Source organism: Chamaea fasciata, unplaced genomic scaffold (assembly GCF_029207755.1).
Source record: "Chamaea fasciata isolate MVZ Bird 193981 ecotype frontalis unplaced genomic scaffold, bChaFas1.0.hap1 SCAF_3, whole genome shotgun sequence".
Lineage (NCBI taxonomy): Eukaryota > Metazoa > Chordata > Aves > Passeriformes > Sylviidae > Chamaea > Chamaea fasciata.
Genome location: NW_027094088.1, coordinates 64,976,732 through 65,002,682, shown reverse-complemented (window position 1 = coordinate 65,002,682; position 25,951 = coordinate 64,976,732). Strand labels below are relative to the sequence as shown.

Sequence of the window (25,951 nt, the reverse complement as noted above, 5' to 3'; positions counted from 1 at the left end):
AACTAAAGGTAAGAACACATCTGGTCTGCTAAAGCTGCACTTGTTTTTCTTGCTGGTGTTTGCATCTTAAGTGAAGTGTCAGTCTGACCCTCACATGTTACTTTGCCAGGCTGGCTCTTTTAATACCTGCTAGACAAATAGAGTGTGTTAGTTTTCACTTCCCTGCAGTACCCCTTTGTATATGGTGGCTTTCAACTGCTTAGTGTAAATGCAATAGATCTAGACAATTTTTTTGGACAGGCAGGTATTTGGGGCATGTAAACCTAACTCTTACATAATTGTTCTTGTTTACTAACACAGGAGAAGAAAATTTGCTGGCAATTTTGAAGAGGAGATGGTGGAAGTACATGATTCTGGGGATAATAGATATAGAAGCCAACTACCTGGTAGTCAAAGCTTATCAATACACGACTCTTACCAGTGTACAGGTAAGGACTCAAAGGATTTCCTCTTTTGAGGTAATATAATAGGTCCAATGGGGTCAGTGGTGTAGTATCCATCGGCTTCAGTGAACCAATAGCTAATTGTTGCCTCTGACTTCTGTGTACTTTTTAATGCTGAGTCGTAAATTCATATTGGACTAATTTTATTACTCAATATTTTTCAAACTGTACCAAAACATTCTGACTTTCATTTTATTTCTCTGTGCTGAACCTTTCATAATCACTTATTGTCATTATCTACATAATTTAGTCCTTTGAGGAAATATTTTCAGATTGGCTGAAATGTTTTTCTCACTTTGTATTGTAATTGGAGAAAACACAAGCACTTCTTTTTGGGTTCCTTAATTAGATGTGAGTTTCTAAGGTCTGTGGTGGGTTGACCCTGTCTGAACATCAGGTGTCCACCAAAGCCACTCTTACTCTCCTCCACAGCTGGACCAGGGGAGAGGGAATATAAGGGGAGGTTTGTTGGTCAAGATAAGGACAGGGACAGATCACTCACCAGTTACCATCACAAGCAAAACAGACTCAACTTGGGCAAATTAGTTTAATTTATTAGCAGTCAAATCACTCACATTCTTCCCCTGCTCCAGTGGGGGATCCCTCCCACAGGAGACACTTCTCCACCAACTTCTCCAATGTAAGTCCTTTCTGTGGGCTGCTGTTCTTCTCAAACTGTTCCAGCATGGGTCCCCTTCACAGGGTACAGCCCTTCAGGAACAGGCAGCTTCAGAATGGGTCCCCTCTGAGGTCACAAGTCCTGCCAGCAAACCTACTCCAGCATGGGATTCTTTTTCCATGGGTCCACAGGTCCTGCCAGGAGCCTCCTCCAACACAGGGTTTCCGTGGGATCACAGCCTCCTTTGGGCAGTGACCTGCTCCAGCATGGGGTTTGCACAGCCTGCAAGTGTATCTCTGCTCCACTGTGAACCTCCATGCGCTGCAGAGGGACATTCTGTTTCACCATGGTCTGCACCATGGACTGCTGGGGAATCTCTACTCTGGCACATGAAGCACCTCCTCCCTTTCCTTCTGCACTGCTCCTGGTGTCTGCAGAGTAGCTGCTCTCACATGTTCTCACTCCTCTGTCTGGCTGTCGTCTCTGTTGCACAGGGTTGCTTTTGTTCTCCCTGCTGAACTGTGTTATCCCAGAGGTGCTACCACTGTCATGGATGGGCTCGGCCTTGGCCAGCAGAGTGTCCATCTTGGAGACAACTGGCATTGGCTCTGTCAACTTCTAGCTGCTTCTTACAGAAGCCACCCCTGTAACCCACACTGCTGTCACAGCCTTGGCAAAGAGAGGATGTTTAGGATCCCATAATTAGATCAGAGTGAAAAAGTTGTCATTAAGTAAAATGAATGCAGTTTTTATGAAGAAGTCCAACTTAATGGAAGCTGTCAGATGTGTTATGTAACAGCTTAACTGCAGCTATCAAAAAGTGTAGTCCCTGCTAAAATATTATATGTGCGGTGTACAAAAGCTAGGGTACCGATTTCTTCAGTGGTACAACCTGGATATTTTATATATAAAAAGACAGAAGAATCAGGCTTCTTCCAATTTAAGTGGAAAAGTGAATAATAGAAACATTTTTAAGATACTACAATTGTCTGTCTTGGGAAATCATTGAATACTTCACTGCTACTTGTTCTAAAACAAGCCTAGTGCCTCTTTACATTATTTTTAAATAGCTGAGCAACACTAGGTAATGTTCAATGTATTTTACATCTTACTTGCCTGAAGTTTGCATTAGAGCTAATAAAATAAAGGAGCATCAGTTAATGTTTTGCAGGATCAAAGCTGATTAAGAGTATATTTCTTCCATAGCGGAAAAGCAGCATTGGAAAATCCTGAGCTTCTTTAGCTGAATAAGAAGTTAAAATAGAAGAAAACTACCAATTCAAGGAATTTGAATGTGAGGTTTATGCTAAATATTCACAAGTGCCTCTAGCATCAGAATCTGAGTTTGAGGATTCTTTCAATCATGCCCAGACAATGTAATATTGTTTTTAACACTTTTCTAAATCTGATTACTTAGTATAGAATAAAGCTTAAATCCGCATGAACCTCATATTCTCTGATTTTACAGCCACTAAAAGCCTCTAAGAGAAAAGCAAACTGAATTGCTTCTTTCATGTGATTCACTCACAGCAAGTATAAATAGTGGACTGAGCAGGATGATTAGGGTCATTAAATCCCATCTCCCAAAGCCACCAACAAGCACCAACAAGTATCAAAGGTTCATCTGGCCAGACCTGTGAACACCCAGGAGATGCAGATCCTCAAGCCAGCAATGCAATGAGCATGGCCTTTAGTGTATTGTTTCACGAGATCAAAAGTCACAGTTTGACAGGGAAGCAGACAGGAGAGTTCAAGGGCATTGCCTGTGCCTCGACAGGGAATTTGTTAGCTGAAATCATCCTTGTTCTCCTTTTAAACTGAGAGAGAGAGAGAGAGGAGAGGTGGATTAGAAGAATTGTCAGAGGGCACTGACAGTGTCATGTCCATTTTTAGACCTCTTCCACATCAGAGTTACAGCAGAGTTCAGGTTTTTTTTCCCTTGTAGCTTGAAAGAAGAAACAGGTAGGAACTCAAATACTGTCAAGCTTTTTTCCAGCCATGGAGTGAATGCACGGTCACCTTTTTCCATAGTTGTCCTTGTTTGCTGAGATACATGCGGAGTGACTAGGAATACCTACTGCATTTTAAATTCATTTCATGCCCTAATATGAATGAGCTTCTAAGTGACAAGCCCAAAGAGACGATGAGAATGGGACAAGTATGAGGTAATGCATTAAGATGTTGAATCAAGTGACACATTTTCTGAAATGTAGCCAAATACCCTATTTCATTTAAAGATGAAACAGAAGCAGCTCCGGGAATAATTCAGCAATGGTCTAAGTGTGTCATGGTATGAAATGAAGACTGAAAAAGTGGAAAATAGAACATGACGAAAAGAAAGTTTTTCCTAGAATCTGGTTTTTGAAGAAGCAAACAGAATTCTCAAGAGAAAGGAACTCTTTGTCCTGAAAGACCCGATCCTGCAGGAGCTCTGCCTGTGAGACCATAAATGCTTGCTGGCATGTAGCAAAAAGTGTTCAAATCCTTTCAGAACCGAGACCCAAGATGCTATTGCTACCTGCCACAAATCAGCATGGCTTTGACTGAAGGCTGTGGCAGCTATGCCTGTGTATATGTTGGGCTGAGAATTGACCCCTTCAAGTCAGTTTTGGGGGATTTTATACTCAAGAGGCTGTACATCAAGGCTATTTTGATGGAGAAAATGTAAGAGTTTTTGAAAGTGTCACTTGAGTAAGCAAGAAGTTCTGCAGTATTTTTATAGTGGTGATACATGGACCACTTCAGTAGGAAATAAGTTTTACAGCATATCCTTTTTTCCACATGACATCTCTGTTCCATCATGCAAAACTAACATGCAAGTGTACAGTGCTTGTAGTGCATTTAGGCCAAAACCATTACACTGGTCCAAGCAGAAAGCTAAAGCTTAACAGTAATAATACACCTTTATTGCAAATGGTTTGATTTCAGCTTCACCAAAAGACTCATAGCATTCAACAGCTTTGTTTGCCAAGTAGCTTTAAACTCTTGTGACTGTCAGAGTTTCTAGTTTGTACTCCATGCTTTTGTTTTTTAATATTTGGTATTATTTCGTGGTTCCACAAAAGAACTGAAAATGGTGTCCTACTTTTACTCAGTGTTTCACACCCAAATTTTCCTATATTTTAAAATTCTCTTTTGGCTTTGATCTGGGAAAACAGAATTTTCTAATAAACCTTCCTACATATCTTTCTTCAGATGCCTTCAGAATCACAGTGAATGAGAACACGTAGGCACAAATCAAAAATGAATGTGGAACCTAACCTTTACTTTTGGACATGCTTCTGGTTATTTTAAATCCTCATGTACTCTATAATTACTATCTGAGAATGTGGCAGTCAGTTTCATCATAAGATGAAAGCAAAGTACTGTGAAGCTAGAAACACATAATTTTCTTCTTTAAAAAAACCTCAACAAACAACTAAAATACCTCCCTTGCAAATTAGGTGACATAGAATTTAAATTGAAAATCAATGCACTATTTATATTTCAGTCATCAAGGTGTAGGTCATTTGCTAATGATAAAATCCAGCTTGCCCCTTTTAGGTACCAGCAGTGCAATCCAAAGACAATTTGGTTCAATAGAACAATGCAAGAAACTCACATCTAATTGTCTACAAATCTAAAATGTTGAGGACATTTATTATCCCCTCCCTTGCTGCACAGACCACGACCTTGGGGCATGAAAACGTGTTTGAACCTATCAGGTTGCTTCTTCTTTGGTAACTTTAAGCTCTGGTTCTTTGCATGCTCAGAGTGATTCTGTATGGATGCAGATAGATGCCTAAATACCTCACTCCATTAAAAAAAAAAACTTGAAAGCTAAGTATTTCTACATCAAAGTACCCCAAGGAATTCAATTTGTTGGATATGACCTTAGCACACCTCAAGCACTTGTGGAAAACCTGGAGTACTTTCCAAAATGTAAGTGTGGAGCCACCTTTTTCATGAAGTCATAGCTTTTAAAGCAGTGACCCACAGAAAGGACTTGACTTAACTCCATCTCAACTGAGGGGATGGCAATGGATGGAAGCTTCCTATGGCCATGAAAATTCTCAGGTTAGTACATGAAAACTGTTCCCTAAAGGATACTCTTAAAAAACTGGGTATACATACGTTAAAAGGCACAGGAGTTTCTAAGTGGATCAATTTGATATCTAAACCCACCTATTTCGAGAACTACTGGAAATCAGTTACACTTAATCTTATCAGACATATGTGTGTTGATTCTCAGATGGCCCCAACTTGTGAAAAGATCTTTAATTTGTGTTTGTTGTGCTACTCTGGCTTGCAGTTTGTTTTGCAGCCTTCTTGCATGTCAGCTGTACCAGATACAGAACATACACTGAGCACTCCCTTGTACACTAGCACCTGGTCCCATGGACTTGTTTCAAAAGCTATGTACTTAACTTTCAGGACTGCCTGTGGTAATGCATGTCATATTTATCCTAATGGGTTTTAAAACAACCCTGGTGTAGGCCTGTGAAAGGTTTAATAACTATTCAAGAAGGATGTTTTAAGTACTGTTAGAGACAATTTTACACAGCAGATGAAATTGCTTTCCCAGAGGGAATTATAAGATTCTGAAGTTATTGCAGTTATTTAGATCTAGATATTAAATTTCCTTGAAACTATGTTTTAACTTCAACTTGCCTGTATTTCATTTATAGTGTACCACACACATACATCCTCCCAAATCCATAATGTCTTCCACTAGGCCTGTTATATACTATCAATTGTAATCTTTTCTGCGAGTACATGCTTTCTCATCATATAAAGCTGTGTTATGAGGCAGACTACCCACACCCTTCTCCACAAATTAATTAACACTCCTTGCTCCAATACATTGTTGTATCCATCTCCATACTACACTCATGTTGCACTTTCTAGAGGTTATCCTTTTCCTATGGTATGACATCACACAGAAATCTGGATTATTTCTGCAACACCGTCCATAATAGTACTGCAGAGTATACATACAATGTCACAAGAAGAGAGGCATTGTCAAGGAGAGAGAGATGTTTCCAAATAGCGATTTATCTGGTAATTTATTCCTTGGGCAATCAAGCTTTTGATTGGCATGATGAAAACAAAGGTAGTAAAAGCTGGGATTTATAGACACCAGGAGACAGGCTATAAAGCTATGTTGCTGATGTTCTCAACTGCTCTTAGATCACTGTGAGGCTCAGCAGTACATCACACTTCCAATTACCTCTGGCAGTTTTCATATCTCAACAACCACCACCAGAAAAGGAAAGGAGTCAGCAGTAAGTGCTTATTATAGGAGAGCTGGATGGCAATAGACTTTACTTTGTTCTTGGTCCCTGTGGACTCAAAGTACATGGAGGCAGAAGACTTGATATGGTTTTGAAGCAAATCTGGGAGGCAGGGAGCATTGCATGATGTGCAATGTTGAAGTTGTTGATCCACTTTGTCTGGTAGCTGCTAATGTGAATTATCCCAGAAGCAGAGATAAATTCCACTTCTTCCCTTCCTCCTCCTGTCCTATGAATGTAAGATTAACCATAATTTCCCGTTCTGCTTCAGGGCAGTGAGGAAATGTTAATAATAAAGTTAATAAAGTTTGCAGATCAGCGTTTTGTCTAAGTATTGCATACTGTACATTTATATTGTGAGAGGCTATCTTGTATCTGATTTATTATCAGACTTTGAGTTACTGTTCTGCCTTTTAACTTGTTACATATCTGTGGTGTGCAAACCAGGCCCTACAGTATCCAGGGTCTCTGTATGTGGGCTTGAAGTCAACAGAGCTCTCAGTATCCAGAGCACCTGTCTCTACTGCCAAAATTCACCTAGAGCCAAACTTTTTGCTAACATAAATATGCAAAATCTCATTAAATTCAGTGGAGCTGTGCCCATTACAAGAGCAGAGATTTTGGCCTCCCGTGCCCATTTTGCGTATTCTGGCGGGTGACATGCAAAAGCAGAGGTTTTCCTGTAGGAGAGATCCATGAATTTGCTTAGGCTGGGATCTCATCCCCCACACAGGTAAAGCAGGTGGTGACATGGAGAAGTTTCTAATGAGTAACCTTGGGAAAATGACCTTCTCAGCTCTTGTCCAGTCAACTTTGAGAGAAGCTAAACAGAAAATGGGGGTGGGAGATGATTCTGCAGAAACACATGACTGCTGACAGAACTGTCTTACAATGATCTTTTTCTGACAGTGGTATGTAGAATCAGAGGAAGAAGTCAGTTAAAGGAAAGACCATTTCTATGGTCAGTTTGTTGTTTTCCTGGTATCTGAGCAGATCTCTATAAGCACAGCTGGAGTTCATGTACAGAGAAGAGATAAAGAGGGGTTTTTTTAAAGGAGTCAAGATGTGATTATTCATGTTTGTAGTAAAGCATGTAGAGAGTTTTGAGCAGAGGAACCTTGTGTAGAGTTTAGAGCAGAGGAATTCTGGGCTGGATGTGACCACCACCTTTCATTTAACTTAACTTCAAGAAGCCACTAAAGTCCTTCTATGTGCACAGAAAGCTGAAGCTGTGAGATTCCTCATCTCAGGTTTTGATACATACAAGTCAAAGTAGAGGGGAAGGTGTTTCATTAGTTAAAGTTTTAAGTGTGTTTCTGTGTCCGCAGGGAAAAGGAAAACACTGAGAACAGATTAAAGAATTAAAGATTAAAGAAACTGATAGGAACAGTTCTTAGAAGCACCAAGGAAAGAACTGGAGATCTTGTGGGCAAAGTGGAGAAGACTGGGAGCAGTCTTCTGGCTTTTGTTTTTTCCACATCATGGAAATACACGTTTTTTCATTTTTTTAAAACAAATTACATCACTGATTCTTTCACTAGTCTCCATTCCTGAAGTACTGTATATTTTGACTGAATGAAAAGTTAATGGTTTCCCATTAATTTTGTGATTAAATAAAAGCCATGCAAGAAAGTGAAGTTGTGATGAGGTAGCAAATAGAAACATGAGACATAAAAACAGTGCTCCTTTTTTATTCAAATTGCTTGAAATAACCCTGTCAGAGATGCTGCCAAGCATCTACACCTTTCCTGCAGAAGGTTTTGGTTGCAGGGCAGCATAATTGCAAGGCAGCTCCCCTGGCAGCTGGCATCCAGCTCTGTGAGGGTTCACATCTCATCTGCTTTTGTTGAAACAAGTGTGTGTGATACTGTGAAGGTGGCGTGAAAACTGGAGAAAAAGCCCTTCAACAGGCATCAAACCCTTTCTTCCTCTGGGGGGGGGGGGGGAAAAAAAAAAAAAAAAAAAAAAAAAAAGGAAGACGGAAGCTATGTCTCTTACTGAATATAGCACTTGCTGTTGTATTAAAATTTCCACGTCACATGCTGAAATTCTGTAGCCATCATGTGTACTTGACCATGCAATATTTGATGGGTATGACACTGATTTTACTGATCCCTCTGCTCTGGAGAGCAGGGTAAGTGGAGGGTGCAGATGATTCTCCACATGATTTGCTGGAGGGCAGCGCTAATGAGAAACCCCTAATGTGAAAAAAGAAGGGTTTATAACTGGGGGGAAAAAAATCCAATGAATGTTTAAAAAGGAAGATTCAGCTCAGCTGTTCCCATAGGGAGTTTGCTGACCAGCTTTTTTCTTTTTGATATCACTGCAGATCAGCAGTTCACACTCTGTATTATAGACCTTTCTTCTAAAGCTTGCCAGCTCACCCTTCCAATGATTTAACAGAACATTCTTGCTGTAGATATGCAGAGACATGCTGAATTTGTGAGAACAGAGACTGGATTTTTACTGCTAGCAAGAGAGTATTTGTCTTCGATTCACAAGTATAATAATTTAACAAACAAGTAATCAGAGGAAATAGATTTCAACATTGTGTTTCATCAACAGACTTAGATGCAGTGTGGTATCTTTTAGAGTCAAATAATAATCTTCAATTTCTACAACAAAATAACATTCTTACAATAAAAATAAGTTTCTATAGGACAGTATGTCAATAGATTACGTATTTTTGTATCCTGCCTTCTAAAGCAGCCCCATTCAGAGCTGTGACTGAAGAAAGCCACAGACAAACACAGCAGTGTCAAAGAACATGGTCTGCACCACCCCATGGCAACATAGGAAACGGGTTTTCCTCTAGGTTAGTGAGATATAATAACTTCTGTGGTAAGCAGGAATGTTGATTAAAATCAGGCCACTCATTAATTTACCTTAGTGACAGGGTATAGTTAGTACCTTTTTAAATAAACAATTAAAAGGAAGGAAAATATCAGAGATACTTATTTGAGAAATATTGATAAACAACTGACCTTTATGTACTATAAATGAAATTCAGCTAAGCATCGTTTGTCTTTGTTACTGTAAAAGCTTTATACATAGAAATTACAATTAGGTATAATATTTTTTCTTAATAGCTGAAATAATTAATAACAGATAAAGAAAGAGAAAAAGGCGGAAACCCCCATCAATAAAAAAGCCCTGTTGTAGATGGGGCAATCCTCAATCTCACATCTTTTGTCTGTGGACTACATGTGCATTTTTTTCTTCTATTGGACAGGTTTATCTGAGAAAAAAAAAAAAAAAAAAAAGGCAGGGTGAATTTAGTCTTGGAGAAGTGAAATTTAAAGCAGTAACTGAAAAAGAGTTAGGTAATATTTTCTAGGTTATCTTATTGCTTACACTGTAGTAACCTAATTTATTTCTGTCTACCTCATTGTTTAATTAAAGGTATAAACTAAGCACATTTTAAGAACTATATAATGTCAGTGAACATTACATACATTTCATGTTTGTAACTGTTGATGCTGCAGCATTCCAAATAACAATTTGTGAATTAGACTTTGGACTGCCAGCCCAAGGCAGCATTTTCTAGCTGTTACCAGCATTGTTTATTTGTGAAAAGTTCTGTTCACACATCCTTTCATGTTACTGCTTAAAAGATATCCATTCACATACTTGAAAGCATAGGAATGTTTAAATATTTATGGAATGAGAGGAATTTTTAAAATTTTCCCCTAGAAGACTGTTAGTGGGAATTTGCATGTTGAAGTACACATGCAGCAGGTAGAAGCAATTTTTAAATTCATGAAACAATTTAAACTCATAGAACAGCCCAGCTTGGGAGAACCCTCCAAACTGGTCCAGCCTTTTGTGGGAAGGGGAATCTAGATGAGATTATTTAGCACCATACCCAGTCATCTTGAAAATCTCTGGTGACCCTACCGTGTCTCTGTGGAGTTTGTTCCCACTGTAAAAAAAAAATTCTTTATTGAGATGAAACCTTTCCCAGTGTAACTTGTGTTCCTTGCCCCATGTCTTCCCTCTGCTCCACTCTGATGAGACACTACCTGAAATATTGCATCCAGCTCTGGGGCTCCCATCACTGGAAGTCCATAGGATTGTTGAAGCAAGTCCAGAGGCAGCCACAAAGATGATTAGAGGGATGAAACATGTCTTCTCTGCAGAAAGGCTGAGAAAATTGGGATTGTTCAAAGCAGAGAAGAGAAAACTCTGGGTTGACCTTGTAGCAGCATTTCAGTGCCTAAAGAGGAGGTCTACAGGAGAACTGGAGAGGGACTTTTTATAAGGGCATGTAGTGACAGGCCAAGGGATAGGGGCTTTAAACTGGAGGAGTGCAGGATTAGATTAGGTAGACCAGGAAGAAGTTCTTCCCTGTGAGGGTGGTGGGGCACTGGAACAGGTTGCCCAGAGAAGCTGTGGATGCTTCATCCCTGGAAATGTTCCAGGTTGGATGCAGCTTTGAACAACCTGGTCTAGTGGAAGCTGTTTCTGCCCATGCAAGGGGGCTTGGAACTGGCTGATTTTCAAGGTCCCTTCCAATCTAGATCCTTCTATAATTTTATGATTCTATGATTGTCCATATGATTTCTGTTAAAGAAAGAGCCTCCATCTTCTTTGTAGCCACACACTAAGTGATGGAAAACTGTGGTGAGATAAAACAGTAAAATAAATTCACCTGTTCAATGCTGCACTGGGAGGCAATGTGATAGAGACATTCACACCTTCAGGGATAGCTGAAGGGTGAGAGGTGCCTGCCTCCTTGCTGTTTGGTACCACCTTCAGCAGGGGTGGTGGGTGTAGTGTGTACCAGAGCAGCTGCTGAAGGACCGACATCCAGCAAGTGCAGGCATGATGAGTGAGTGTGGAGCGAGACAGGAGCTGTTGAGCTGTGCCCACATCCCATGGGTTACACCGAAGGGTGCCCTTCCCTCAGATGCCCGGGATTTAGTGCTCGGTACTCCTGCCATCAGCCCTCCCTGCCTCAGGAGATGGCTGCTCCCAGCAGCACGGCCCCTGGAGTTGTTCCTGTGGATGTGGTGTGTTGCATGTGTGTTTCTTTGCCCAGCCCAGCTGCTGAGTGTGAGCTGGGTACGTGCTGGGGGTGCTGCGGGCTCAGCAGGGGCAGAGCAGAGGCCTTGTGCAGGCAAAGAAGCTTGTTCTTTCAGACCTTATCCCATTTTGTGTTCTATCAGTGGAGGATGGAGTTTAGAGGACTGCTGGAGGAAGTTTTCACTGTAAAGAGTCCTGACCATGACTTTTAGATGATTAGCTCTCACTTTAAAAGCAGAACTTGCTTTTAGCATCGACCGTTCCCGTTTGTAATTTCCCTCATCTGTCCTGCAGCTCTTTGGGACTGTTTAAGCCTGCCAAGAGCAGCATGGTCCCACTGATAAACTGGTTTTCCTCTGAAGCCTTTTGCCTCTCACTGTCTGGGAAATCTTTGAAATGGATGGGTTTTCACTGCACACTTCTGTTTTTCAAAGGAAATTTCAGAGAAATTATTCTCAGTCTAAAAACTGGGGTTTATATTTTTGCTGATCCCACAAATATAATGTTTATTATGTATGTATTTCGCATGCAAGAACTAGTTTTCTAAGCAGTAAAATTCTTGGAATAATCCAAAAACCTTTCTTTCTTCAAATAACGCATGGATGGACAAAGAAGTTAAAAGGGGTTTGACCTTTATTTGAAAACAGTGTCCTTAGTGCTAATTCACATCGAGAAAGCAAGTAACATGTGATGGGTTTCAAAAGGAAGAAAAATCAAACAACATCATCAAAAATAAAGGTAATAACCTGTAGTGTTTTTTCCAGAACTATGGACATGGTTGATGGTTCTCCTTCTTTAGTTGTTCCAGACATTTTCATTAGGAGTAAGATATTTGTCACCTGGCTTTGGTGCATGCTGTATCAATTGGCATTGAACAGTAGTGTATCCTGCACAATTGTTTACTCGGCATCATTAGTCCACAGAATTGCAACTCTTCAGTACTTGTATCCTTTTAGAAAGTTGGATTAAAGTCTAGTTTCTTTGGGTGTTTGGTACACAGGATTTTTGTTTCCTGGTGACATGCAGTTAGTTTAGTTTCTAAAATATATTTTAATTTGTAAATCTGAAGGTCCTCTCACAGACAATTGGTGAATTTCTTTTTTTATCACATCTTCTCTGGGCCTATTGCTTGATGTCTCTGAAAAAAACTTAAACAATTAAAAATTGTGTTTCATAATATTTCTTTGAGAAAGCTCTTTCCGAGGGTGTATTGGCAAGAAGACTGAGTTTCTTGCACTGCACACAAGATGGGGGTTTGGGTTTTTTTCTTCCTTCAAAGGCATATGGGACTCTATTTTCACAGAGATAACAGTCACCGCAGGAACCAAACTTTTCAAAAGCATTCTACATACAGAAAATCCCTGAATTATATAAACAGATTTAATAAATATAGTCAAGTTGTGTGTCATGAACATTCCTAATATCTCGACCTGAAATGACTGAATTAAAGCATATGTCTAGACTGCAGGAAAACTACCTTCAGTCCTTGTCTATTAATCACCAGAGGTGAGGACCAGATGGAGTGGTGTGACTCTCTTTTGGCCCAGGTTTTCTTCCCATGGCTTTGAAATATGCAGCTGTAATCCAAATGTAATCCAAGCTGCGTGTTTGAGTGTTACTGTAGAGCAACAGCTCTCCTGAATTCGTGGAATTGTCATGGACAGTCTTGCCCTGTGTCTGATGTGTGAAGAGCCACTTGAATTCACTTCCTCTTGGTAGAAAGTGCTCTCACAAACTAAATAATCCAGCTTCCCTCTGCTGAAATCTGTCGTAGTGTTTAGGGCAAAGTATTTGCAGTTTGATATGTTCTTGATTTTTGTTCTCTTTTTTGACAGCTCCTAGACTGTTTTGTCATCCCAGTGGTGATACTCCTCTCCTGGTTCTTCTTACTGGTACGATACAAGGCAGTACATTTCATTGGGATTGTGGTCTGCATTCTGGGCATGGGCTGCATGGCAGGAGCAGATGTCCTTGTTGGGAGACAGCAAGGAGCAGGTAAGTAAGGATAAATGGGCTGTATGGCCAAGTTCTGTTCAGAGAAGTCGTTGACCAGTGTGTGTCAGACTGGGGCCAAAAAAGGGGGTAATTTGGCAAGAAACTCTGTACCTCCATGGATCCGAAGTACTGCACCATTGAGAGTTTTCTTTGTCAGAAGCACAGAAAGGGGTCAACACTTTCAAGGCAGCATTGCTGCAAAGAGGTTTCTTGGGCCCTGTGTCTAACAACACAGGTTGCCCTCTGCAAGCTGGGGGGACAAGCTAAATATTTGTAGTTTTGTTCTCTTTTGGCTTAGCTATTTGACTACAAGCCTCAGTAGCTTCCTTTCCAAATTGGTTATATTTCTGAGTCATAAGCACCTCTCACATCCACTGTGTGCTTCTACTTCTCCTCAACTTTGCCTCTTTTTCTGCAGAGGTGGGGCCACTTGGTAGGTGCTAATAGACACCGAACCTATATACTCCCAGCTGGGTTTTGCACACAGTCTCGTACTAAAGCTTTGGGACTTGACTGTAACATTTTTGAAAAGAACCTCCTTGCATGTAAAATGTTCTTTTTTAAGCGTGGCATCATATGAATAATGTGTGTGTATCTGTTAATGCGGACTAGACAGAGTTAGATTTCATTGATCAACTTCCCCTGTCACATTGATTTTTCTAGTGCCAAGCCAAATGATGTGGGAAGGCTGGAAATTCTTTTCAAAGATTGTCAATTAGGCACAGTTTTCATTCTTAATTAAAAGCACTGAATTGTGAGCAGAGCATAATACACTGGGATTTAAAATTCTTGACTCAGCTTTCTGAATACAAATGCAACTGCTGTAAAAATTGCATTTGCCAGAATGCTACTAAGTAAAACAATGGAGTTTGTGACAGTGCTCACCACATCTCCCTGCCCCCTTTTATCTCTATCCTTAATCCTGAAAGGAGACTTTTAGTTGCTCCTCTCCTCCAGAAGTAGCCTTGTCCCAGCTAAAAAGAAATAATATACTCTGTACTGTGTAATCAGCCATCTAAAGCTGTATTGGGAATGGCTGATTTCAGAGGGATTGAAATTTCAAGCCAGGGTTCCAGAAGAAACATCCTGTGTCCCAGCAGTCTGGAGAGTATCATGCTTGAACAGGTGAGCTGTGGATCAGCAGGATCTTGTGGGGCAGTGGAAGCAGACAAGGAACAGATTATAGAACACTGACACTTTGCCATCCAACTGCAGTAATTAGATGTTATTTGCCATGTTCATTATTAAATCATGCGTATAGCTGTTAGGTAAATTTGTCCAGAAAAATCTGTTAACATGCATTATTGCCTTTTAATTTGGACCTACACATGAAAAACTGTGTCCATTGCTATGCAGAGACTGCAGCTTTTATACTTGTTTTAGTGGCATAATGATGCTGTCTTTCACAGAGTAAAATAGATCACCTAGTTTAATTTCTTTGAAAGGCTAAAGCTATACATTAAAATGTACAAATAAAAAAAAATTAATGGCAGGAAAAAATGAACATAATTTTTGAAACTCTTCATTAAGAGGTTGTACACCATTTATAGGATGTTTCCTAGGACTGGACAAACTAAAGTAAGGAAGACACCAAAAGCAATGATGCTTTGTTCATCCTCAGTAAATGTGTCTGTTTTTCTTATATTTTAGGGGGCAAGAACTATTGATGCCTGTGTGCCCCTGTTGACCACACTTCTTACTGTATCAGAAGAGCCATAAGGTTCTGCTAGGTACCCACAGCATGAGACAATTTAGCCTGCCAAGTCTTACAGTAAGGGAACATGAATTTAAAATGTGTCACTGAGAGATTAATAGGTATTTCCCAAACTATCTGCAGGAATTAGGTACGACGTGCACACATGCTTTCAATTTTCAATTGTATCCTTACTGATGTTTTGCACATTACTCAATGAGAAAACAATTACTATTAAGTATTTAGAGCTCTATCATCTTGCATGTCAAGTATACATGAAAATAATGTTATTTTGAACCAATACCCTTGACTTACTTTCATACTTCTGCTACTGCCATACACAGGGATCTAAGCCACACAGATCTAGGTGTTCCATCCAGGTTTTTCAAAGCACTTTGTAGCTTTAACTTACAACCGTCTCTGAAAACCAGTCACATCAGTCCTGGTAATACATGTATCAGTGCTCAATTTAAAATGGGACACATTGAGAGGGATTTTTAGGTATCATGTTCATCAGTAGCTACAATCAAAAGCAAAGAGAAACACCTCTTAATGGCAGGGGCTAGGGCAAAAAAGTTACAAAGAGGCCTGTTGGGAGTCTGAAAATAAATTGTGTCAGAATACAATTCACATTTAAAAGATTTGTGTTACACTATAATGCTATAACTAGTTCCCAAAACACTAACTTCACTCGGGATTGTATGACTTCTCCACAGAATATTAAATATGGTAACAATCATTAATGTAAAGCTTGTTTTGCCAGGCTATGCCTTGTGTGTCTTCTGAAGAATGACCTACACCATTAAATTGGTCAAATACAAGTTTATTATCCTAAAAGTCTTTAGAACGCCTCTAGTTAGTTGACACGTTTCCTTAGCAATGAAACCAGTAGATGCATGTGGATATTACATCCATGAAAATAAGTCTATATAGGGATATGTCAGTCTTGGGGGTAAGTTTCAAAGTCTTAGCCTCTCAAGGAAGCAAAGATAAGGCATTTGACAACCAGAATAGTAATTGCTAAGAAAGAAAGCAAAAAAAAAATATTTTACAACATTTTTACACCAGTATATAAAGTTTTGATGCACAAACTCCTTGGGTACCATGTATTACTCTAGTCACTGCATCTCAAAAAGATGTCATCAGAAAATAAGCCTGTATAAGCTATGGGGAAAGGTGAGAAAGCTGTTCAAGGGCATGAAATGAATTCAGATGAAGAGACTGTAGCCAGACTATTCCATCTCTCAGAAAAGGCAAGAAAGAGACACGTACTGTAAAGGTTTATGAAGTCGTCAGTGATATGGAGAGGGTCAATACAGAGTGATTTTTAAATATATATCAGAAAATTATGGGATGACAAATATGATTTTGAGGTATCCAGTGTAAAAGTTAAAAGCATGAAGTACTTCTTAATAGTAGGCCAGAAATATATAGATTTTACACGAAGTGGTGAAGAATCCCTCAAGGTTTATTAAATTTGATGGTCTGATGCAACTTCTCTCTCATAAAATGCCTAATCTGCCAAGAACTGGCTGATAAAAGTTCTTCTGTACTTCCCTATTTGTTTATGCTCTCCTCAGCCACCCTGTGCTGCTGAGTACCAGAGGAGGTTCCAGTGTCAGCAGAGCCTGGTGCTCTGAACAGATCTCAGCTCCCTCTTCTGGGAAAGCCCTGAAGGCTGAGGCTCACACTCAACATGAGAGCACTTTGGGAAGAGCTATCAGGGTGTGATGCTTGAGGCCATCCCATCTGTGCGAAAATGCTCAGCCTCTGTGCTGCTTTTGTTTCACAGATGCAAAAGGATGGTATTTTTGTCCCAGCAGGAGCTCTAAGGTCAAAAGCTTTTTCAGCAATACTTCCCTGAAGTGTCAGTGAGTAGCGGCAATAAATACCAAATAAGTGAGCTCAGTGAGGAATCAATGGAGTCACTGTGAAATATGAAATGCATCAGGGGTATTTAGGGGTATATATATATTATAGGGATATATAGGTATTTAGGGGTATATATATATTATAGGGGTATATATGTATTTAGGGGTATATATCAGGAACAAGTTTTGTTAAGTGCTGATGGTTATTTTAAATTAAGAACATCTTCCATTACTGATTGCAAAAGAAGACTAAAATAAGAAGAAAAAAAAACTAAACAACAACAACAAAACCACGAAATTATAAAAAGATAAATGGTCAAATATAAACATGTTGCTGATCAAGGAACATTCAAAACAGAAATTCAGTGAAAGAATGGATGAGTATGTGAAAAAAAATCTAGTAATATTTGCTAAATACACAGAAGTCATATCTCATCTGAGCTAAAAAATGTTGGAAACTAAGAGAGTGTTACTGGGAATATTTGACACTTTCCTGTTGTCCTTAAACAACTTATACTTTTCTGGTGCTTATAGCCAGTGTTGGAGATAGGATTGATGAACCTTTGGTCTGTGCTCTTATGACCATTTTTAATATCATAAATTTCTTCTCCATAGAAATTTCAGCACTACAGTTTGGAATGATAACTGAAGGCTTAAAAAAACTCCTTAAAGAAAAACGTTTAAAAGATAATTTTGAACCAATCAGAATGTTTGGTTTTCATTTTTATTTTCTGCAATGTATATTTTACCAATCAATTGAAATAAAATTTTAAAAGGCAGGGGCATAAAAAATAAACCATGATATTTTAAAAGAAAACGAGATTCCTTTTCAAAAAAATACAGTTCAGTACTTCAGCATTTCTGCTGAAACTTTTCAAAGAAAAAAAATTATATCCAGCCTTTCAGAATATGGTTCTGCCGCAATATCTGACAGCTTTGTGAAGCTGTAGCTCTTGTAGAAATAATTTAACAAGCCATATGTGCAGAGGGAATTGCATGCACCAGTTTGCAAAGCTAGGGCCTCAGTTTTCAAGCTGGAACTTGATCTTGATCAAATGTCACTGCAGCTCTCCCCAACACCCAATAATAAAATCTTCCAAGACATTAAAAGATTTCAAGCAGTTTTAGATAACAAAATGTTTTAGTAATTCTGTGTACCTGGAGGTATTGAAAATACATCTTGTTGTTCTTTGCGTGTATTAGGTACTGCTATGTTAATTGAACCTCTTTTAAAAATCTGTCATTATCATCACCCTGTCTACACCCCATCCTTCCTCCTCCCTTTCTTGTCAAACATTTCCATGTGAGAATGAGGTCAGTATTAGGTTGTAATGATTTCTTCACTCATTTCACAGGTATACCGAATTTTTCAGTTGTCCTCAGATCTAAGTACTGAACATGTTTTAGACTGGTTAAATTTCAAGATGAGATGCAAACTGCTCTATGGAGCTGAGTCACATTCTCTCTGCAAAGAAAAAAAAGGATAGTAATAATAAGGATCAGTCTCTGAAGAGTGTCACTTGGATTCTATACTTTTTTTCACAAGATTTTCAAAATTTTTTAACTTCTTTTTTCTACAGCAAGGAGTATGCTCTCCCTTTGTCTCTGCTAGACTTGGCTGATGTATTGAATGAAAACTGTTAAAATGACAGAACATTTGCATTCATTTTATTAACCCAGATAAGGGCTACCTAGTGACTGAGGAATGAAATCTGTAGGGAAAAGAACATGCAATGGTTTTGGACAAGAGATGGTTGCTTTGAGGCATTCTAATTTTTTTCTGTTTATCCCTAGGTGAAAATAAACTGATAGGAGACCTCTTAGTGCTTGGCGGAGCAACACTGTACGGGATCTCGAATGTCTGTGAGGAGTACATAGTCCGAAATCTGAGTCGAGTGGAATTCCTGGGCATGATCGGACTCTTTGGCTCCTTCTTCAGTGGAATTCAGCTGTAAGTGGGTGGGTCTGAGCCCACTAAGGCTCAAATAAGTGCAGCTGTGGCCTCCATTGAGATACACTAACCACTTCTTCCAAACTGACCCTTTCCTGTGGAGAGCAGGCATCCTCTAATCTTGGAATTTGCATTGGTTTTCGTATTTCAAATTGGTGATTTGTATAACAGCACAAATGTTTACCCAAGTACTCTAATTCAAGGACCAGTGTCCTTGGGTAGTCACATGAAGAGGGAGAAGACACGTCCCACCATCTTGCTGATGGAAGACAAATGGATACTTCATGTATTAGTCTGAACTGTGAATAACAAAATCTGCAGGTTCTTCTGGTTCTGTTTTATACTTTTAAAAAGTCACTTCAATTTCTAAAGAGGTGGAAAACACATCCAGTCAGAAGGTATTTTTCTGGTTCTCTTGTTCTGTGTAACTACATTATGATATGGCAGAAATCATGAAAAAGCGTATAACAAAATGGCCTTTTCACTTCAAAAATTTTTGGCACATAGGAGACTGTTGCATGGATTTCAGGATCTACGGAGTCTGGTCTATATCCACATATACCTAATGAGCATCTCAACTGCAAGCCTAATACTTGGAAGGTGGCTTCCAATGTTGCAGTACTGTGACTGATGTAACAGTAGCCCTGCAATTGCTACATTTTGTGCAGGTCTGTCATTGGTGCTTGTAACATGGAATGACTTTTGATTATTAGTCCAAAACAAGTTGCTTCTCTACAGATCTAAGCTATTCTGCTTCTAAGACCAGAGACTGATTAAAAAAGCACAGACCATCAATTCCTACTTCAATAGTTTTATTTTTTTAGCTAGAAAGCTTAAGGTATTTATTTGGGATCTGGACATGCGTCTTAAAATTATTTAAATTAACTAGCTGCCAAACAAGAAATTCCTTTTTAAAAAATACGGAACTTAAGAGCATGTAAATGTGCCTAACATCTTTGGCTAAAGCATTTTTTTATATGTTTGTGATTAAGTAGATACTAACATTCTGAGGACACCAGAGCAGTGCCCTTGTCTTGCTCTGTGTGTGTAAACTGCCATGTAAATGTCTCGTATTCCAGAATTCAATTGTAGTTCCGTTACTCCCTCTTGACCCAAGCAGTTAGTCACAATTCAGGATCTGTGAGCTGTTCTGCTGGTGAGAGTCTAGTTTTGGAATAAGGCATCTTTGTATAAAGAAGACACAACTGGAAGGAAACAGTTAGAAACCATTTCTTTGCTGAAAGCCCTAAGGTTTTTCTCTTCAACCTTTGGCCCAAAAGTTCACCCCAGCAGATTTTTCTCCACCAGCCTCTGCAGCTTTTTGCTGATGGTGCTTTCTGGGCACCTTCTGGAGACCCAACCACACTTAGTTCATACCTGTGCCTTTTCTTACCTTTAGCTGTAATGAATAGCAGAAGTCACAGTTATGTGTTCACAGAGATTTAATCTAACTAAATATAACACTTCAAAGAGAAGCCAGTTCCTCATGTTAAATTTGCAGGCTCTTTCTTTGAAAAACTACTGGACACTTTGGTGCAATATAGGACCTTTAGCTCCTCTAAACTGAAGGAGTCTTAGACTGTAACATAAACACACACAATGCCTGTTGTGCAGCAAAGGAGGATGAGTTAAGGTGTCAAGGGAAACAGTGAATTAATAAGTTGGCTGATTACCCAGACATGGTGGAAAGAGCAGTGTATTGAATATGATTAAAGCAGGGAGGAAGAATAAGAGATTAGTTTACAAGAGTTGGGGATGTCACAATTACCCAGCAAATGGAGATAAGGTTATCTGATGGAATTACATAATCATAACATGGCCTATTTTCTAATGGCCCCTGAAGGTCATCTGGTTCAAGCTCCTACTCAAAGCTAGCTTCAAAGTTACATCAGGTTGCTTAGGAACTTGTTCAGTTGATTTCTTGGTATCTCCAGGAATGGAACTGCCAGTCATGCTGGGCAACCTGTTCCAGTGTTTCACAATTTTTTTTTCCATTGATATTTAATCAGTTTTCCACATTGCAACTTGTGTCTGTTTTTATTCATCCTTTTGTTGTGCACCTCCAAGTAAAGTATGACTAACTTGTCTATAAATACCCATTGCATAGTTAAGATGGAAAATTTATTGTTGTATTCTCCTTTCCCCCAGCTTAGCCTTCTCTTCTTCACAGTAAGCAAGCCCTGCTGTTTCAGCATCTCCTCTTACATCCTGTCCTCAACCTGCCTGACTCCCTTCAATTTATTATTGTCTGACTTCTTCTGGACAGCCCACAATTGGATACAGTACTGTAGTTGCTGTCTTGCAAATCACATCCTTCAACTTTCTGTCCAGACTTTTACTAATACAGTTAAGGATGCTGTTGCCCTCCTCTGCTCCAGGGACACATTGCTGACTTGGGTTCAGGTTGATGTCTATTAGGACTCTTAAGGTTTATTCCTGGAAGACAGCTTTCTATCCAGTCATCTCCCAGCCTGTACATAGTGTCACTCCACCCCTGGTACAAGAGTTGATGCTTGTTTTTCTTGAACTTAATGAGATTTCTTCTCGCACTTTTCTTTAGACAACATTGTAGATAGTCCACCCATCTAGTCTATACCTCTTGAGTCTCTAAAGATCTTTAAGGAAATCATGTTGGAAACCTTGCTAAAGTAACAGCAGGTTACTCCACATCCCCTCATCCAGTCCCTCTCTTTATTTAGTGATCCAGTCACCTCATCATAGAAGGCAGTCACTTGGGTCAGTTTTGCTCTTGAGGCCACTGTGCTGGCTGTTCCCAGGCTTCTTCATTTCCTGAAAATGGCTTCTGGGTAGATTTGTTCCATAATCTTCCCAAAGGTTAGCATAAGGCTGGCCAGGCTATACTTTTTGTTCTGTGTTAAACTGAATGTTGCATTTGTCACTTCTCAGTCATCAGGGATCTCCTCCAACTACCACAACCTTTCAAAATCATTGTGATTCCGATACTTCAGTGCCTCTGGCATCACTAAATGGCCACTTCTGTCAAAGTTTCTCACCCCACTTTGTTTCACAGATCATAAGGAATCACAAGCCATAGTATATTGTTTTATACATCTGTTGTATTGGCTAAACAGTAATGTGAACACAATGTCTCAATGTTTAAGTTACATGAAAAATTTTTCCCAGACCAAGAGACGTTGCAGTTTGTTTTCATTATATTCTTCAGGAATTATTGATAAAAGAGCTGTATACCTTATGCATGCAAAGACACCTATAATTTAGTTATTTTGCAGAGAATATAGTCTTGTTATTCTGTACACAGTATTAGATTTGCTTCACATCAGCAGCAAGCAAATTAGAATTTCCAGGATGCAACTCTTTAGACTCTTCAGATTAATCTGGGAGGTGCTGAACTCCTGTAGTTTTACTATTAGGTTGGTCACCTTTTCTACTAGGTACTTTGTTTTTCAATCTGTATAATTCCATGTTTTATACTTGTTTAAAATAGTGTCCAGACCAGCATGCAGAGTTGTGCACAGCAGGATTTATCTGGAAATCACACAGATAGGGAAAGTAGTTACCTGAGTGAAAACCTAGCTTGGGAGGTATCTTATCTCCAAGGGTCTATTTGCCTGGATTGGGAAGAGTTGACTTGTTGCCACCTTAGAATTTTATGGATCTGTGACTTTGATGTTAATGTACAGTGCAAGATTTACAAGATACTGAAAGGGAACTTTTGCACATTTGCCCATTCTTTGCTTATTATCCTGACTTTCACTGGTGTGACTAGGTGGTTTCTCTCAGTGTGTAAAAAATCACAGTATGCTTCCCAAATCAGCCTGTGATATCTATTTATTTTACACTGCAGAGCTACTCTGAAGTGTGAATAACTCTGATAGATACGTTATTAATAATTAAAATTCAAAAGCTTTCAGAATATTAAGTCAGAAAAGTACAAGGGGATTGAACATTTAGGGGAATGGGCATGTAGAGCAGGCATATAGAGAGCTGGAAATAAACCAGGGGAAATTGTATGCTATCACATCTGATTACTGCCCTGAAGATCTTTCAAATACACAGGCACAGGGATAATGCCAGAGTAGATTAGCAAACTCTTGATTGCATTTGGTTCCTCCAGAGGTTTTTTGTTATGAGGTTATTTATGTTGTTTTGTCCAGCATTTGAATTGAATGGGTGGAAGCAATATAACTTCTGTTCTCTTCCATCTAATTTTGACTTCTCTTCTCTTCTAGTGCAATCATGGAACACAAAGAGCTGTTGAAAGTCCCCTGGGATTGGCAAATAGGTAAGAACACACTTTACCTCATTGAAGATGGTTGCTGAATGAGGCATGGAGACAACCAGTGTTTGGGGAGGCGGGCACAGAGTTTCAGGGGAGCCAGTGTTTGTGACTTTTCCCCTGGTTACTACCAAAGGCTGAGCTACATGCCTCGTAACTGTTCTTAAATGATCTGTCCTCCATCGCTGTGTTAGGCCTTCCTTACACAATTAGGTTAAGCATATGAATGCTATAACATAATCATTCAGACAGCCATGAAGTAAAAAAATAATGGGGTTCCAGTTCTAAGATTCAGTGCAGCACTGGGGCAATAAATGAGGTAGTCATTAAGAGCCAAACCATTTCAACGAAAGCCAAAGAAAGAAAATGGAACCTAACAAAATAACCTAAAAAAAGTACTTGCAGTGCATATTATAGCCTCATAAATTCACTTCCAGGGGGAGCATTTCTGTATGGAAGTATTTAATTGCTTCTGGAATAGCCTTGGTGGAATATAGCAGATGTGTCCTTTAGACAAGTTTTGGGAGCATCATGTCCAATGAAGCTGTCATGGTGTTCTGCCAAGCAGGGGATTGCATTTTCCCATTTGAGTTTGGAAGCTGAGTTTATGACTCCCTTCTAATTTGTTCAATGAATTATTTGTTTTAAAAACAAATCAGTATTTAGGGGGGTCTATAATCACTCTTTCACTATTTATGACAGTAGAAGAAATAAAAGAATACAGTAGCATAGAGATGATTATTACAGGGGATTCAAGCTTTGGCAACCCACTGACAATAGCTCTTCACCTAGTTTCAGACTGAACATCAAAATGACAACTCAGAAGTGTGCAAAAACAACTGATTGTTGAGGAATTCCTGAGGGGAAGGGATACAAATTTAGGAATACAGTTGATTTCTTTAAACTTGGGTCTCAATTTCCTTTCATCATCCTAAACCTTGATAAATACAGCACATTTTCCACAAAACAGTGCGCCTAGAAATCTTGGAAATTTGATGATTTTCTTGTAAAACTGAGTGACAAATCAATTTAAAGCATCCATGGAGAAACACACTCAACTGTGTACTATCAGTGTATTGGCTTTCTTTAATCTGAGATAATTAGCATAATTACATCAGTGTTTGTTTATATTTCATGAGAAGGAGCTTAGGGTCATAATTAATCTGGTACTGATGGAACCATCAGTGGTCATACCAAATTAATCTACTATCCATGTAAGTGTCTCATATACTTCATGAGATTTCTGTTCAAACTCAGTATCAGTGAAATGTGCTATTAAAATAAGGTCTTATTTCATCTGTGATGCTGCCAAAATGTCCCTGAAAGTTGATTGCTGATTCTGAAGAGTCCTTATGCTTCACAAGGCTGAGATCATCTTAGCAAAAGCATCATAGATATGTACTTGTTTTGATAGAGTAATAATTGGAAATGTGGTGTAGTGGAACATGGATTAAATGGTGACAGTCCTGTAGTTCTTCCCTGGCTTCCACTGCACCTGGTGTACTTTCCATTGCATTGGCAGTGATACAAGATTGTCAAGAAGTGATTGACAAATCTGTGTCAGGGAGTTCACAGCCTTGTCCTGGGTAGTTATCCACTGCAACAGACTCAAACCTGCAGTCCAGCAGAGTTAAATCATCAGTCTTCTGAATGGTGGTGATAAAGTCACAGCAGGCAATCTAATAAATAACTCAAGGTGGCCTGTTGCCATCTGCCATAATTGTGCTTTTAAGATCAAATGAGCTACCTTTTAACTGATGCAAATGACTTTTGAATATAAAGATCTAAAGCCAATCTGTTATGTCTATCATGTTTAAAACAGGCTGTGGCCCTCCTGGTGTTAATTTTGGAAATTGCCCTGATACATATCATCATCTTCACACTTAGTGTGAATCAGTGTAGCTCTGTTTGAATCCTTGAAGGTTTAAGTATTAATACTTGCTGACAACCAGACTGAAAGGAGGATGATTTTACAGTTTTTACTGAGTGGTTTCATATGAGACCATGACAAGTTTTATAGCGATAGATGAAATAGTAACAAATAAACTCACATCAACTTTATTTAAGAGAAAACCAGTTTGTAGCTCTGAGGAAGTGCCCTTTGTTACCTGGGGTTTGAATATTTCTGAATGGTCATTGTTCCAAGGCAGTATGGAAGATCATAACTGATTCCATTTCATGCCAATTCAACATTTGCTTTTGGAATAAAAGCACAAAGGCAACATTCGTGCGTCATTGCACCGTGCAACATTCAACCACCTTGCTCAGGAGCAAGACCTGAAGTTCTCAGCTCATACTGGTCTTGGTTATACTTGGGCTATTTTAGACAGATCCTGCCCATTTGGGTGACCCCAAGTGTAAAGAGAAATGGAGAAATACTGACCGACTGGGGCTCATTCAGCCTGTGGAAAAGAAGTTACCTACAAGGAGCTTATCAAAAGGGCAGAGCCAAGGTCTTCACAGAGGTGCATGGCAGGAGGATGAGAGGCAACAGACAGAAGCTCAAATGACAGATTTAGACTGGATAAAAGGCAGATCTTCTTCACATTGAGGACAGGCAGGCAGCAGAGCAGGTTGCCCAGAGAGGTTCTGGAGTCTGCTGGGACTGCAGCACTAGTGGCAATTCCCAAGGCTGCTGTTTGCACTGCATGGATGCCTATGAGGGCTGAGGCTTCAAGCTGTTGACTTTAAGCATATTTTCAGTCTCAAAATCAGCCCTCTAAGAAGCAATATCATATGATGTTAATTTCACTTGTTTGTTGTCACCACTAAATGCCACCCAGCTGGGAGATACCACATGTATTTTTAAGCTGTAAATTAAAT

The 25,951-nt window shown here is 39.4% G+C and overlaps 1 protein-coding gene across 2 annotated transcripts in view; it reads left to right on the top strand.

Moving 5' to 3' along the window:
- SLC35F1 (solute carrier family 35 member F1) overlaps nucleotides 1–25,951 on the top strand; it is a 232,914-nt gene that overhangs the window by 183,366 nt on the left and 23,597 nt on the right. For both annotated transcript variants that reach the window (XM_066179341.1, XM_066179340.1), the window contains exons 3-6: nucleotides 301–428; nucleotides 13,196–13,355; nucleotides 18,714–18,870; nucleotides 23,082–23,134. In XM_066179341.1, coding sequence (XP_066035438.1) covers nucleotides 301–428; nucleotides 13,196–13,355; nucleotides 18,714–18,870; nucleotides 23,082–23,134 — 498 coding nt within the window. The remainder of the gene's footprint in view (nucleotides 1–300; nucleotides 429–13,195; nucleotides 13,356–18,713; nucleotides 18,871–23,081; nucleotides 23,135–25,951) is intronic.